The following is a 17,875-nucleotide window of genomic DNA, read 5'->3' as shown; positions in this document are numbered from 1 at the left end:
AAGAGTGACTGCTATGTTTCTTTTTGGGATGATAAAAAAGTTCTAAAGTTAGATTATCTTGATGACTGCAGAACTGTAAATATACCAAAAACTACTTAATTTTACACTTTAAATGAGTGAACTTCATGTAGGTAAATTTTATCTCAATAAAACAGTTAAAAATTTTGCATATCCACAATCAAACAAACAAACAACTCAGTCCCTTCCGCATGGAGTTTACATTCTAGGGAGGACAAACTTAAACAGACAAAGAGAAAATGGCTGGGTTAGGGGAAAACAGGGAACGCTAAAGGAATGCAAAGAAAGAATACTTTGATCAGTGTATGAGGAATCAGAGAAAGATTCCTAGAGGAGATGGCATCTGAGCTAAGAAGTAGTGAACAGAGAAAAGAATGAGAGAGAGCAATGTTTGCTGAGCCCCTACTCTACATTAGAGATTGGATAGTAGAAAGATGAATGGCTCAAGGTAATCAAATAGATGATTGTAGGTAATTATACTGTGAAAATGCAATAATGGAGGTGGACACAGAAACCATCTAAGTCAAAAAGGGGAAACGAAAATGGGTGGAGGCCAACTAGAAATTCGATTTGGAGGAAGGAAGTTATGAGCTGTAGAACTGTGATCGTGCTGGGTGTCCTCCACCCAGCGGAACCTCTGCCACAGTTTACAGGACTTAGTTATGCTGCCGCATAACTAAGGGTTATGACTTACCCCTCAGCCATACTGAGGGTCATACTGAGTCATACTGAGGGATATGACTTACCTCTCAGCCACCCATCTCAGCATTTGCAGTGAGAAGGCCCTGTGAGATCAGAGGGCAGAGGCACGGCGTGTGGCCAGAGTCCCTACTGAGAGTGATCCCCATAAGTGAACTTTACTGATCCATTTACTTTCATCAGGGCACAGTGTTGCCCTGCTCTCTTTCTTTCCCCGAGTTCTCTATAGTTTTAAAGTTTAAACTATAGTTTATCGTTCTCTCTAGTTTTGGAGCCCTCGTGACTCCACAGTCCAACATTTCCTAGTATCTTCTTATTTTGGTGATTTCTGGCAGTTGGGTTACTTGTCACCTCTTAAGAAAAGCATCTAGCAAACATCTCCCCTAACACGTCCCTCCCTGCTCCGTCACTGCCTGGCGGAGGCCTCGAAGTGCATTCCCCACATGTTCAGATGAGCACTTGGTAAAGGCATCCAGAGATATAGAACCTGTTATACTAAAGGTTTTACATACTGCTATAAATAAAAAATAAGAGGAATGTTTTAAAGGAACTAATTCGATGGATATAAGATTATTTGATACTGCTCCATTATCTATTTCATTGTGTGTGTATGTGTGTGTGCATACATTTTATCTATACATACACACACACACACGTATTTATACAGTATGGATGAGTTTTTATTTGAAAATAATCCAGAATTCCTGTTTTCAAGTCTTTTATTTGACACACACTCTGCCCAGACACAAACCAGGGAAGGTTTGGCTTTGACCCAACAGTTTTGACTTTCTTGTCTGCAGAGGCAGCATAACAAGTCCATGATCAGTGATGAAGGGAAGGCATTTATTTTCACTGTATTTGATAAGCATCCCTCCCAGGGATGCTTCCATTGGAAGAGAAATCGACTTCAAGAAGCTCAGTACTTCAAAGACTTATGATGACCCCAGGAAAGAGAAAAACACCATGTAAGCCAATCACCCACTTTGTGATGGTCCATTCTTCTGGGAAATAAGAATCTGAGATGCAATGTCTGTATCAGCCTCATCTCAGAATCCATAAATAATTCACGGAAGGTATCAATTTATTTATAGGATAGGTGGCCAAGAGAGACTTCCGGCTGTTTACCAATAGCATGGCTCTGGAAACTCCATCCTATTGAAATAATTCCTGTTCTTGGCAGGAGTAACTTGAGCTAAGGGTGTATCCACACCCTTTTAAAAACATGCCAGTGATTTTGCATAACTAATATGAACATTGAAATGGGTATTCTACAGAGGCAAGTGTGAACAGAGATCAGGTTTTCCCCTGTGGGTATGCACATGTAGTGGAAACTGATGGACCCAAATTTGTGCCATTTGATGACTAAACTCATTCTGGGCTACAAGGGCATTGTTTCAGTTTTCTCTCATAATATTTTTAATTCAGACCAAATTTTATCTTATAAGTAGAAGAAGTAGTTGCAAATAATTCCATGCCCTGCCAATGACATAGGCACTGATTTTTAACAAAAGGCTCGTAAACTCTTTTTATGATACTGTAAAACTGGAGAGCCCGTGCCCATTAAAACATAAGCTTCATGTTACATGTAATTAAGGCAAGAAGGAGAACATAAAAATGTAAGCTTTAAAATGTATCTTGTATTACATATTAAATGCACACAGAAAAATACTGCATAAGTTCCATTTCAAAGGCAAAGGTAAGGACAAGCAGGAATGATCACAGTAGATGAGTAAGCCCTTCAGTGAAAAAATCAATTTAGTAAAAAATGGGTTTCTATTTCAAGTTCTTGAGGATATACTATACTGATGATTAGAGCACATTTTCTATTTTTCCTGATTTTAACTCAGAAAATATCATTAGAGTCACATTCACTTGCTATTTGGTTAATCTAGATTATAATTTTTGGTCCACTAAAGACTTAAAATTATTATTTGCTTTTTCTTTGGAAATTGGACCCTCCAATGTGATTCATACTAAGAAGAGGTTGAAGAGATGTCCAAGAGCTGTCAAAGGTAGCTAGAAGGTGCTCTTATGTATCCATCCCCAAACCCAATGGAGAAAAGCTTCCGCTGGTGTGAAGGCCTATGCTGTAGCTTCCTTTCAATCCCGCACAGACCATGATGTACCTCATGGACTATCCTCGGCTGCACTGCATTCAGTGTTGGCATTTTGCACTCTTATTTCCGTGTGTTTATTGAAGAGGGACACAAGAATTCTGAACCCCAGATATCCAGCTATTAACGTAAAAAAGATCTACTGGAAACCAAACAACCTCTTATATCTAAATGGAGATTAGTGGATACATGGTTATATTACAAGTTACAACATATGTTTGTTTCATTTTAGTGTCCTTAAATTTTTTTCTAATATTCAAATTTATGATTTAATTTTAAAGGCATACCAATTATAGACCAAATAAAAATTTGAGACTGGAAACAAAATTAAAATGTTTACCTGAATGGCATACACTGAGATTTCAATCTGCACATTTTGAACAGGTTTTATTATAAAAAAGAAAGTGGAAATACAATTGAACAAAATATATAAATAAATCGCATACCATCATTAAACTGTGTAGCGTAGCCCCAAAAGCTACATCAAATAGCTGCATTTCACCAGCCAACCATAAAATAAGTCACTCATAGTTGAGAATCAATTGGATACATTTTGTATTTATGAAACCATGTTACTTCTGAATTCTTATGTACCAATAATCAATTGTAAATATTTTGCTTTTAAAACATATCTAAACATTTTAATGGATTTCATAGGAATTACTCTTTCATATTATACAAAGTATATTTTTTATATGATAAAATGAATCATGTGATGCTACACATAAATCACCTTAAGACGACATCTTGGTTAGAGATATTAAATGTCTACTCATAACCTAATGTACAATGGAATATTTTTCCCAGATATATTATGAAAAGGGCTAGAAAAAAAGTCTTTGAAAAACAAAATTTTAAAAAGTCCTCTGCAGAGAATGCTACAGACTTGGGAGAAAATACCACGCAACATAAATCAAATCCAAAACTTAAGCTACCTAAATAGTATTACACTGTAGGAATCCTTTTATGGTGTTTTCTCTAAAAGTGACGGTTTTTATTTTGCCCCTACTATTAATTGGTTTTAAGTAATTATTTTTATTTGCCTTTCAAATAGACTTACACAATTTAAATACTCTTGATAAGTTTTCACCGTAATATTTGATTATGTATCTAGTGTGTTAAAGCATAGTGATCTGACATTTAATAGGACCATAAAACAAATTCTTTACATTTCAGCAAGCATAAAGAAAACAAATGGAATACCATTTTAGGAGGACTGCATCGTCTATATGAATTAGAAAAAAATGAGTTCTACATCCCCCTACATCAAGTGAATGAATCATAAAAGAAATATGGAAGTTGATAATAGCAGTTACTGCAGCAATAAAAACATGATAAAAGGCTTTTTGACAGTATGAAAGCTTGGAAGTTGTGCCAAATACAAAATCTTGTTTGTAGGTGCTGGCAATATCCTGTTGTTTTTAGTAGGTCTTTGGGGGTTCCCGACAACTTCTGGTTCATCCCCTTAGGCTGAAGTGATCTATTAAAATGCCTTAGTTTCCAAGAGCAATAAAAATTATTTCAACTTTAAGTACACATTAAAAAAAACTACAGTAGCATTTGGAGAGTAATTATTCCTTGATCCACTCAAAATGGTGGAATCTGCTATGCTATCATTTTCTGCTTGAACACATATTTTTGAAGTTATCAGTTTATATGAGCTTACTCAGTCATTTTTGTTCATTTTAAATACATTAATAGCCACTGGTCTTGGTGAATTTGGGGGATTTTTATAAGATAAAAATTCAGATAAATTTTAGATAAAGACGATTGTTTCAGCATTTACTCACATGGAGGAGCCCTTAGGAAAATACTTAATAAGATCCTAACCCTGATTAACTAACTATCTAGGCTCTTAATCTCACTACTATATTAGATACCCCTCCCTGCTCTGCCAAAGCATTATTGCTTTGAAATAGCTCTTATTTGGTTACATAATTTTGAGCCATTTCTATATTTCTTCTTGGAATTGTTCAGCAAAAGGAAACTAAAAGGCATTTCAAATGGGGAATAGTATTAGTTTTTTTTTCTCCATAAGCATCATGGGAAATATTTCTATCTCAAAAATCAGTCATTTCTTCCAACACATTCTTAAGTAGGAATCACTGCTCTGTAGAGAAGACTTCTAGGCACATGGGCAAATAACAAAAGGATGATTGAATGACCCAAATGTAAACCCAACCAGCAGGCAAATGTGAGCCCTTCTTTTTCATGTCTGTGCAGGATCTTTTCTGCCTACTTGGGTGGCTGGCAAATAGTACACTGTGCCTTTAAACACACACACACACACACGCCCACCCACACACAAGATCAACAGTGATGCTTGGAAATGTTTATGCAGTTATTCTTGACTTTTAATGTTATAAATGTTTTCTTTAGTTTAGTTTGGATTGGATTCTAATAAATTCTTACCAAAATAATACATTTCCTGTAAGTTCTACACCTAAAAATATGTTAAAATGCCTACTCCCATTTTTTCCCATTGAAATTAAGAACTTGCTAAATATGTACAAACACATGTGCACACGGATACACATACACATACACAAACACCTAGGTAAAATAAAATGCAGTTTCAGTTAAGGAGCAATTAAAATGATTCCTAGCACTTAAGTGTCTTATTATTATTATTTTTAAAAAGCTTGTCACTACAATACATTATCTTCATACATTTTGGTCACTGCACAGTGGGAAGTTCATCTGATCATAAACTTAAATATTAGGCTTAGAAGGAACTATATAGTTAATCGTGTTTAACCATGCTATAATACTTGAATCCACATGATAATATCCCTGCCAAGTGGTCACTGTTTGCATAGATGTACATCTTCAGTAAAAAAGAAAATAAAAGATACTCGACAAACACAGACTATTACTAGTAAGACATTTATTAATGATATTATTACAATTGTTTCTAAAATCCATTATTATTTCAGCAGCGAAGAGATAAATACCAGAGTAACCTCAGTCAGATGGTAACAGTTAGGTCTAAAGAAAATTATATGAACTACTGACTGTAATACTGCTATAGAGTATACAGTATGTTAAAACATGATGGAGAGGCTGCACACATTGGTAACGTTTTATGTCATTAAAAAAATCACTGAAAACTTAAAAATGATGTTTGCATTTAAGTGTATATTAGAAAAGTTTTATTTTTAAAGTTAATTCTGTATCATTCTTCTAAAAAAATTATCATCTGTAAGATGCAGATTTGTATTGTTTATATCAAGTGATATTTGCATTTATGTAAATATAATTTAAGACAGTTAAATATAAATTCATGTTTATCTTCATATAAAAATATATATAAAAATAGAGTATTTAAAGGGGGTGGATATTCATACAAAAGAACTGATCAATCAAAATAGGTGTTTTTTTCTTGTATGGTAGTGAAATTGAGGTATTTATACATTTGGTAATTTCAGCCATGTATTGAATTAACCCTCTCAGCTTCCCACCCCACCCAAAAAAGACAAACCTCTAAAATCCATTGTAACAGTGTGATGTTATCTCATAACAAAGCATTCGTATAATAAAGAAATTCACCATTTTGAACCTAAAGAGATAGAAGAGATAGTTCTCACTACTATAATTAGGTATGTATTATATGTATGCCACAGTTTTAATTAAAATAATAATTTTATGTCTAATCTAAATTTGGATTTGATACAGTTGCTAAGGAAAATCAAAATATAGATACTAGTAACATAACACTATTTGTGGACATATGCAAATGCTTGGTGGGAAAAAGCACCTATGCACTTCAGAATGCATAGTCCTTTGCAAAATATTTACATAAAATATAATTGTAATTTTAAGTTACGTAGGGCTGTAATGGCAAACACAAGATTTAAGTAATATCATCAATGAAACATAGTACAGTAATACATGAGGGACTACATTTTGTTACTTACTTTAAAATTACATATTTCATTAATTCAGACTGCAGTTACCCATCGAAGTACACAGATAGGACAAGAGGGAATGTTTATGAAAAACACAAGAAGTGTAAAGTTGAATATATTGGTGTTTTAACTATAAAATATTTCATATCTCTCTCACAGAATCTCTTCAAATTCCCTTGTGGAACATTCCTGTTCTTTTCCTTTCAGTAATAAAATTTTAAAAGTATAGGAAGAAATGTTTTTCATAAGCATTAGATTCACAAAGCCTAAGCCATCATAAACATCACTTTTCTCCTGGTAAAGAATGAAAGCACAACCTCTACTTGCCAGTGGAATGTCATTGGTTTTTCTCCTTTTCAATATTGATGTACCTATGGATATGGTAAGACAACACCAAAGAGCATTATCCTTTTTTTCCACATAATTTTAAGTGTCTATATTTCTCTTTATTATCACAATACCATACCTGGCCCACAGTGGTTCTGGTTAATAATTATGCTTCAAGTAACGTTTTTCTAGGTATATCTTTCACTGTGAAATGGACTGGTGTTCAAGGTCACATCTTGAATTCATAAAGCTGTAAGAAGTGTTATCATTATTTAACTGTGTGTGTACTGGTGTGCATGCATGTGCTGGTGTGCACAAGTGTGTGTGGTCGATCCCAAATGTGTGCGATGCGCAGCGCTTGGCTCCTAGACCATTGTCCGGGTGACTAGCTCGTCTCCAGCTCCAGATTCAGCTCTCCTGCAGGGAGCCTACATAGTCCTTTTATTTGCACACATCCTGCTGAGAAGGATTTCAGAACAAACCTGATTTATTGGACCTCTGACATGATATGGCGATCGAAAATTTGTTACAGTGCCTTGTTGTAGTTTGCTTTGATTGCTGAAATATCTTCCCATGATATGATTTCTTGATCTTTTCATTTTAATAAAGTTATATTCTTTGGATAACTTTGATTTCACTACCTGTAAATGAAGAGCAAGAAAACTGTGAGGCAAAATCAAGAATATCCGATCCCTGCATAACTAACTCTCAAACTTGAACATGCATCTCTGCCACACAGATGTTGCTAAAAGGGCACGACTATAACTTACATAACCAGGAATGGCTGTAACTTATGTTTCGAAAAAGAGCAAGGTTAAAATTCAACTTTGTCACTTTTCTTACCTCATTGCAGCTGTCTCCAATGCAACTAAGGAACAGTCTCAGATGATTTATCTTCTAGTCGTGTGTGTGTGTGCGTGTGTGTGTTTTCAGGCCAGGCACACTAACATACAGTTTGACATAGTACCACAATAGGAAAGGCACTGGTGTGCCTTTGCCAGGCCACTGATTCAAACATGGTACCCTAAACGTGTCATGGCACTCTTCTATAAAATGGCAACTAAAACTATTTTCAGAGAAAAGAAAAAAATTTTTTCCATTGCAGACTTATAAGCTAACTGTTACTTTTAGTGGTTTTGTTGCTCTGGGCACTTAGTAAGTTATGGAATCTGGGGAGCTGCCTATGCACTATTAAACTAATAACTTTGTATATTTGGAGATATATATGTAGATTTAGTTTTAGACTTTTTTTTTTTTTGCTTAGAAGGCTAAAGTAACTCCATCTTGGATGCTAATCTGCCATGTTGACTTCTGATTAACCCCAGTCCCAGAAAGGTCTGTAAGATTTCCAGTTTATCTATTGTTCCTTGTGTAAGAGCACACTTATGGTAAATCCTGCCCTTAGGTCAAAACAACCTTGATGTTATCATACTTCAATCTTCCTACACATCCCTCTGAATCACCCTTTTCCAATGGCATATAAGCCCTGGGTCTGGGGTTATAATGGTGCAGGGATCCACCATTTTGTTTTGCTGCCACCTGAGACACAGACATGGCATCTGTTTGTAAGTCCCTTTTAAATGTTTCTTTCTAAGAAAACGGATTTGTTGGCCTCTTCCTTCAGCCTCTCAGCTTCCTGAACTTTTGGGGGTAGGTTTGCATAGATCTTCCCACCACAGAGAACAGCGGTTTTAAGAAGCATCATTCATAAGTTATAAAAGGGTATATAACAAAAAGTTTATTTCCTATTTCTGTTCCTCACCCCAAGCTACTAAATTTCCTCCCCAAATATATGGTTCATTTCTTGTGATTTCACTCATGGTTACTTTATGAATATATATATACAGACACATCCAAACAAAGAGGCTACATTTGTAGTCTACTTGTACATTTTACAAATGTTGTCCTAGTGAAATCATATAATTATCAGCTTTAATTACTGAGTTAATCAAACTCAGGTTGTTAGCACTAGAGAGCAAAAGGAGGACCGAGAGAGACTGAGGGAAAGGTTGGGAAGTAGAAAAAGAGAGGAAGGGAAGGAGAAAAAGTACTGGTAAGGTTGTTTTGCGTGTCTTTATAAATGAATAACGAATGGGGGGCTGGCAAGATTGCCAAATAGGAACAGCTCCAGTCTGCAGCTCACAGCGAGAACAAGGCAGAAGGCAGGTGATTTCTGCATTTCCAACTGAGGTACCCGGTCCATCTCACTGGGACTGGTTAGACAGTGGGTGCAGCCCATGGAGGGCAAACAGAAGCAGGGTGAGGCGTTGCCTCACCAAGGAAGCACAAGGGGTTGGGGAACTCCCTCCCCTAGCCAAGGGAAGGCATGAGAGACTGTGCCATGAGGGATGGTGCTATCCAGCCCAGATACTACGCTTTTACCGCAGTCTTCGCAACCCGCAGACCAGGAGATTCCCTTGGGTGCCGACGCCACCAGGGCCCTGGGTTTCAAGCACAAAATGGGGCAGCCATTTGGGCAGACACTGAGCTAGCTGCAGGAGGTTTTTTTTTCATACCCCAGTGGTGCCTGGAACACCAGCAAGACAGAACTGTTCACTCCCTTGGAAACGGGGCTGAAGCCAGAGAGCTGAGTGGTCTTGCTCAATGGATCCCACCCCATGGAGTCCAACAAGCTAAGATCCACTGGCTTGAAATTCTCACTGCCAACACTGCAGTCTGAAGTCGACCCTGGGACACTCGAGCTTGGTGGGGGTAGGGGTGTCTACCATTACTGAGGCTTGAGTAGGCAGTTTTCCCCTCACAGTGTAAACAAAACCGCTGGGAATTTCGAACTGGATGCAGAACCCACCACAGTGCCAGTATGCTTCTCTAGATTCCTCCTCTCTGGGCGGGGCATCTCTGAAAGAAAGGCAGCAGCCCTAGTCAGGGGCTTATAGATAAAACTCTCATCTCCCTGGGACAGAGAACCTGGGGGAAGGGGCAGCTGTGGGTACAGCTTCAGCAGACTTAAACGTTCCTGCTTGCTGGCTCTGAAGAGAGCAGAGGATCTCCCAGCACAGCACTAGAGCTCTGCTAAGGGACAGACTGCCTCCTCAAGTGGGTTCCTGACCCCCGTGCCTCGTGACTGGGAGACATTTTCCAGCAGGGGTCGACAGACACCCCATACAGGAGAGCTCTGGCTGGCATCTGGCAGGTGCCCCTCTGGGATGAAGCTTCCAGAGGAATGAGCAGGCAGCAATCTTTGCTGTTCTGCAGGCTCTGGTGGTGATACTCAGGCAAACAGGGCCTGGGGTGGACCTCCAGCAAACTCCAGCAGACTTGCAGAAGAGCAGCCTGACTGTTAGAAGGAAAACTAACAAACAGAAAGCAATAGCATCAACATCAACAAAAAGGACACCCACATAAAAACCCCATCCGAAGGTCACCAACATCAAAGACCAAAGGTAGGTAAATCCACGAAGATGAGGAAAAGCCAGCACAAAAAGGCTGAAAATTCCAAAAACCAGAATGCCTCTTCTCCTCCAAACGATCACAACTCCTCCCCAGCAAGGGAACAAAACTGGATGGAGAATCAGTTTGACAAATTGACAGAAGTAGGCTTCAGAAGGTGAGTAAAGACAAACTCCTCCAAGCTAAAGGAGCATGTTCTAACCGAATGCAAAGAAGTTAAGAACCTTGATAAAAGGTTACAGGAACTGCTAACTAAAATAACGAGTTTAGAGTAGAACATAAATGACCCAATGGAGCTGAAAAACACAGCACGAGAACTTCATGAAGCATACACAGGTATCAATAACCGAATCAACCAAGTGGAAGAAAGCATATCAGAGATTGAAGATCAACTTAATGAAATAAAGCACGAAGACAAGATTAGAGAAAAAAGAATGAAAAGAAAAGAAAAGAAAAGGAACGAACAAAGCCTCCAAGAAATATGGGACTATGTGAAAAGACCAAGCCTACGTTTGATTGGTGTACCTGAAAGTGATGGGGAGAATGGAACCAACTTGGAAAACACTCTCCAGGATATTATCCAGGAGAACTTCCCCAACCTAGCAAGGCAGGCCAACATTCAAATTCAAGAAAGACAGAGAATACCACAGAGATACTCTTCAAGAAGAGCAACCCCAAGACACATAATCGTCAGATATACCAAGGTTGAAATGAAGGAAAAAATGCAGCCAGAGAGAAAGGTCAGGTTTCCCACAAAGGGAAGCATCAGGCTAACAGTGGATCTCTCTGCAGAAGCCCTGCAAGCCAGAAGAGAGTGGGGACAATATTCAATATTCTTAAAGAAAACCAGAATTTCATAGCCAAACTAAGCTTTATAAGTGAAGGAGAAATAAAATCCTTTACAGACAAGCAAATGCCGAGGGATTTTGTCACCACCAGGCCTGACTTACAAGAGCTCCTGAAAGAAGCACTAAATATGGAAAGGAAAAACCAGTACCAGGCACTGCAAAAACATAACAAGATGTAAAGACCATCGACACTATGAAGAAACTGCATAACGGGCACAATAACTAGCTAGCATCATAATGACAGGATCAAATTCACACATAACAATATTAACCTTAAATGTAAATGGACTAAATGCCCCCAATTAAAAGGCACAGACTGGCAAATTGGATAGTCAAGACCCATTGGTGTGCTGTATTCAGAAGACCCATCTCACATGCAAAGACCCACATACGCTCAAAATAAAGGGATGCAGGAATATTTACCAAGCAAATGGAAAGAAAAAAAAAACACACCAGGAGTTGCAATCCTAGTCTCTGATAAAACAGACTTTAAGCTAACAAAGATCAAAAGAGATAAAGAAAGAAGGGCATTACATAATGGTAAAGGGATCAATGCAACAGGAAGAGCTAACTATCCTAAATATATATGCACCCAATACAGGAGCAGGCAGATTCATAAAGCAAGTTCTTAGAGACCTGCAAAGAGACTTAATTCCCACACAATAATAGTGGGAGACTTTAACACCCCACTATCAATATTAGACACCTCAACGAGAGAGAAAATTAACGAGGATATTCAGGACTTGAACTCTGCTCTGGACCATATGGACCTAATAGACATCCACAGAACTCTCCACCCAAAATCAGCAGAATATACATTCTTCTCATCACGACATAGCACTCATACATAGCACTTATTCTAAAATTGACCGCATAATTGGAAATAAAACACTCCTCAGCAAATGCAAAAGAACAGAAATCATAACGAACAGTCTCTCAGACCACAGTGCAATCAAATTAGAACTCAGGATTAAGAAACTAACTCAAAATCGTACAACTACGTGGAAACTGAACAACCTGCTCCTCAATGACTCCTAGGTAAATAATGAAATTAAGGCAGAAATAAATAAGTTCTTTGAAACCAATGGGAACAAAGACACAACATACCAGAATCTCTAGGTCACAGCTAAAGCAGTGTTTAGACGGAAATGTATAGCACTAAATGCCCACATGAGAAAGCAGGAAAGATCTAAAATTGACACCCTAATGTCACAATTAAAAGAACTAGAGAAGCAAGAGCAAACAAATTCAAAAGCCAAAGAACAAATTCAAAATCTTCTGAACAAATTCAGAAGACAAGAAATAACTAAGATCAGAGCAGAACTGAAGGAGATAGAGACACGAAAAACCCTTCAAAAAATCAGTGAATCCAGGAGGTGGTTTTTTGAAAAGATTAACAAAATAGATAGACTTCTAGCCAGACTAATAAAAAAGAAAAGAGAGAAGAATCAAATAGACACAATAAAAAATGATAAAGGGGATATCACCACTGATCCCACAGAAATACAAACTACCATCAGAGAATACTATAAACACCTCTACGCAAATAAACTAGAAAATCTAGAAGAAATGGATAAATTCCTGGACACATACACCCTCCCAAGACTAAACCAGGAAGAAGTCGAATAGACCGATAACAAGGTCTGAAACTGAGGCAGTAATTAATAGCCTACAAACAACAACAACAAAAAAACCCAGGACCAGATGGATTCACAGCCGAATTCTACCAGAGGTACAAAGAAGAGCTGGTACCATTCCTTCTGAAACTATTGCAAACAATAGAAAAAGAGGGACCCCTCCCTAACTCATTTTATGAGGCCAGCATCATCCTGATATCAAAACCTGGCAGAGACACACACACACACAAAAGAAAATTTCAGGCCAATATCCCTAACGAGCATTGATGTGAAAATACTCAATAAAATACTGGCAAACCAAATACAGTAGCACATTAAAAAACTTATCCACTACGATCAAGTCGGCTTCATCCCTGGGATGCAAGGTGGGTTCAACATATGCAAATCAATAAATGTACTCCATCACATAAACAGAACCAATGACAGAAACCACATGATTATCTCAATAGATGCAGAAAAGGCCTTCAATAAAATTCAACACCCCTTCATGCTAAAAACACTGAATAAACTAGGCATTGATGGAATGTATCTGAAAATAATAAGAGCTATTTATGACAAACCCACAGCCAGTATCATACTGAATGGGCAAAAGCTAGAAGCATTCACTTTGAAAACCAGCACAAGACAAAGATGCCCTCTCTCACTGCTCTTATTCAACATAGTATTGGAAGTTCTGGCCAGGGCAATCAGGCAAGAGAAAGAAATAAAGCGTATTCAAATAGGAAGAGAGGAAGTCAAATTGTCTCCGTTTGCTGATGACATGAGTGTATATTTAGAAAACCCCATCATCTCAGCCCAAAAACTCCTCGAGCTGATAAGCAACTTCAGCAAAATCTCAGGATACAAAATCAATGTGCAAAAATCACAAGCATTCCTATACACCAATTATAGACAAACAGAGTGCTAAATCATGAGTGAACTCCCATTCACAATTGCTACAAAGAGAATAAAATATTTAGGAATCCAACTTACAAGGGATGTGAAGAACCTCTTCAAGGAGAACTACAAACAACTGCCCAAGGAAATAAGAGAGGACACAAACAAATGGAAAAACATTCCATGCTTATGGATAGGAAGAATCAATATTGTGAAAATGGCCATATTGCCCAAAGTAATTTATAGATTCAATGCTATTCCCATCAAGGAACCATTGACTTTCTTCACAGAATTAGAAAAAACTACTTTAAATTTCATATGAAACCAAAAGGAGCCCGTATAACCAAGACAATCCTAAGCAAAAAGAACAAAGCTGGAGGCATCACACTACCTGACTCCAAACCATACTACAAGGCTACAGTAACCAAAACAGCATGGTACTGGTACCAAAACAGATACATAGACCAATGGAACAGAGGAGAGGCCTCAGAAATAACACCACACATCTACAACCATCTGATCTTTGACAAACCTGACAAAAACAAGCAATGGGGAAAGGATTCCCTATTTCATAAATAGTTTTGGGAAAACTGGCTAGCCATATGCAGAAAACTGAAACTGGACCCCTTCGTTACACCTTATACAAGAATTAACTCAAGATAGATTAAAGATTTAAACATAAGACCTAAAACCATAAAAACCCTAGAAGAAAACCTAGGCAATACCATTCAGGACATAGGCATGGGCAAGGACTTCATGAATAAAACACCAAAAGCAATGGCACCAAAAGCCAAAATTGACAAATGGGATCTAATTAAACTAAAGAGCTTCTGCACAGCCAAAGAAACTATCATCAGAGTGAACAGGCAACCTACAGAATGGGAGTAAATTTTTGCAATCTATCCATCTAACAAAGGGCTAAATCCAGAATCTACAAGGAACTTAAACAAATTTACAAGAACAAAACAACCCCATCAGAAAGTAGGTGAAGGATATGAACAGACACTTCTCAAAAGAAGACATTTATGTGGCCAATAAACATATGAAAAAAAGCTCATCATCACTGGTCATTAGAGAAATGCAAATCAAAACCACAATGAGATACCATCTCATGCCAGTTAGAATGGCGATCATTAAAAAGTCAGGAAACAACAGATGCTGGAGAGGATGTGGAGAAATAGGAATGCTTTTGCACTGTTGGTGGGAGTGTAAATTATTTCAACCATTGTGGAAGACAGTGTGGTGATTCCTCAAGGATCTAGAACTAGAAATACCATTTGACCTAGCAATCCCATTACTGGGTATATATGCAAAGATTATAAATCATTCTACTAAAAAGACACATGCACACATATGTTTATTGCACCACTATTCACAATAGCAAAGACTTGGGACCAACCAAAATGCCCATCAATGTTAGACTGGATGAGGAAAATGTGGCACATATACACCATGGAGTACTATGCAGCCATAAAAAAGAATGAGTTTCATGTGCTTTGCAGGGACATGGATGAAGCTGGAAACCATCATTCTCAGCAAACTAACACAGGAACAGAAAACCAAACACCGCATGGTCTCACTCGTAAGTGGGAGTTGAACGATGAGAACATATGGGCACAGGGAGGGGAACAACACACACTGGGGCCTGTCAGGAGTTCGGGGGAAAGGAGAGGAATAGCATTAGGAGAAATACCTAATGTAGATGACGGGTTGATGGGTGCAGCAAACCACCATGACACATGTATACCTATGTAACAAACTTGCAAGTTCTGCATATGTATCCCAGAACTTAAAGTATAATAAAAATGAATAAAAGAATAAAAGAATAACAAATTATGAATTTCATCATTTTAATGCAATTATAAAATGCTTTTTCTGTCACTATTTGGACATATAAACTATTATCAATGACTAATGAAAGTAATTCTAGCTTACACAATTTTTAAAAAATTGTTTTGAGTTCTACATAACAATTTAGGTACATATTTTTTCATCTCATATAAGGTAGTGCAATGAAAATAGTTGCATATAAACAAAATTGAGTATTTTTTTAAAAATCACATGGTATCTATTTGGAAGAGAAGTAGTTTTAGTTACATTGCAAATGAGCTTGAACCATTTCTGAAAAGTTATTTGAATAGGAAATCTGTAAAGATCTATACCAAAATATTAACAATAGTGACCTTTTGGTACAGGAATTATAGGACATTTTTAACGTATTCTTGTAACTTTTGGCTTGATTTTTTTCTTTAATATAATACAATGAATGCATTATTATGTAATGATAAAAATTTTGAAACTATTCACATTTGAAGAAAAAAATGAAACAATAATATGTTTTAAAACCAGTTATACTCTGCTAACCCCAAAGAAATGTTTTCCTGTAGCTATGGAAGGTTTGGCTTTGCTTGATCTGGCCCTCAGATCAGGTAACTCTTAAGAAATCCAGTGAAATCAGGAGGTTGTAGTGAGGAATCCCTGTGGATTGTAGTTTAGAGCTCAGTTTGCGGTTAACCACTGATTAATAGTCTAGGTCCCAGGGTCAAAATTTTCTACTGTGTACAGCTCTTTCCACCCTTATTTGGTTATATGGCAACTCTAAATATGATAGACAGGAGAGGTGCATCAATGTTTTCCTGAAAGTTTTGTCAGTTTTAGAGGAGGTTTGTACTCAACAGCAAGATTAGTGAGCAGTCTTCAGGAAGTTTATTTAAGAAAACATTTAAGCATAAATATAACATTCGACCTTGAAATAATATTATTCCAGTGTTCTGAAGCCAAAATAAGGTTAATTTTGTTTATACGATTTTATCTAGAGTTCTGGCTTTTGCAAGTTCCTGATGGTCTGCATACTAATTACATGCAAAATAGAAAAGGGTCTATCCCACTGAAAAAGGTTATAGTTCTTTAAACATTATTTTAATATTTGTGTGATTTTAGGGTTGAATTTAAAGTTGCATTACAACCATTGGATAATGCTGGTGTAGATGCTTACAACAATCTTAAATGTGATTCATAAATGGGATATACAAAAATATAGATCTCCAGTGTAACTGCTGAAGCGTACGGCTTCCATTTGGGAGTAGTGTCAGTATTTTGACAGATCTCAGTGGAAGGTTGATAACCTATTTCTATTTTTAGAGATCACTAAATTGATGTCTGAGAAAGGAAATCAGGATGATGGGGTTACTTGTAGCTTCTGAGGACCAGGCTAATGACTTTTATAGGGTCAATGCTCCCATATGTTCTTCAAAATGGAACCCTTCATGCCCAGGCCAGTGGCTGGCCCAACAACACTTAATTCACTTGGTTTCCCTTGGAAACTATTTTGTAGAAAATAATCAAAGATGATGTTTCCTAATCCCTTTGTTAAGTCATTATCATCCTGATACTATAAAGAATTAGTTCAATTTTGATTTGTCAACATATAGATGTAAAAATTCCTTTGCCGTTGTGAATTGAATCCAGGAGCATTAAAAACATCTGGTAGTATTATACGCTGTTTCACTAGCCCACACAATTTATTTCAGGAATGCAAAATGTTTCAATATTATGAAACATTTCATTATAGAAAATTACCAAACAATTATATGTAACTGTATGATTGTTTACCCTGAAAATCCAAGGAATATACTGAAAAATAATTAGATATTATAAAGTTAACATTTGAAAATTGTATAGCTTTTCTGCAGTCTATACATAATTAGTAAGAAATATATTAGAGAAAAGATCCCATTACAATACTGAAATAACTTCACTAAATTCAACAATGATATTTAGGATGCAGGTGAAAAATATATCAAAAGTTTAATGAGTCATTAAAAAGCACATGAACAAATGCAGACATAGCATGTCAAATCTTCCCGAGTTAATTAAAATGCTATTCCGATTGTAATCACAGAAGAATTTGGGGGAAAACATGAAAAAGAAATTCTAAAATACATCTTAAAGATAAATGGAAAAAAGACCATTTGAAAGGAAAAAAGTGATGAGAGGAGACTTTCAATACCAGGTATTCATTAGTCACTATGAATAGA

At 37.0% G+C, this 17,875-nt stretch overlaps 1 protein-coding gene across 2 annotated transcripts in view; it reads right to left on the bottom strand.

Moving 5' to 3' along the window:
• Positions 1 to 5,703: 5,703 nt before the first annotated feature.
• The window catches only part of CPED1 (cadherin like and PC-esterase domain containing 1), a 312,286-nt gene continuing 300,114 nt past the window's right edge, over positions 5,704 to 17,875 (bottom strand). For both annotated transcript variants that reach the window (XM_063708746.1, XM_063708747.1), the window contains one exon: positions 5,704 to 7,707. In XM_063708746.1, coding sequence (XP_063564816.1) covers positions 7,495 to 7,707 — 213 coding nt within the window. In that variant the 3' untranslated portion in view covers positions 5,704 to 7,494. The remainder of the gene's footprint in view (positions 7,708 to 17,875) is intronic.

The sequence above is a fragment of the Gorilla gorilla genome, chromosome 6, assembly GCF_029281585.2.
Source record: "Gorilla gorilla gorilla isolate KB3781 chromosome 6, NHGRI_mGorGor1-v2.1_pri, whole genome shotgun sequence".
NCBI lineage: Eukaryota > Metazoa > Chordata > Mammalia > Primates > Hominidae > Gorilla > Gorilla gorilla.
Note: the sequence above shows the minus strand (reverse complement) of the source record. Positions and strands in the feature narration are given on the sequence as shown.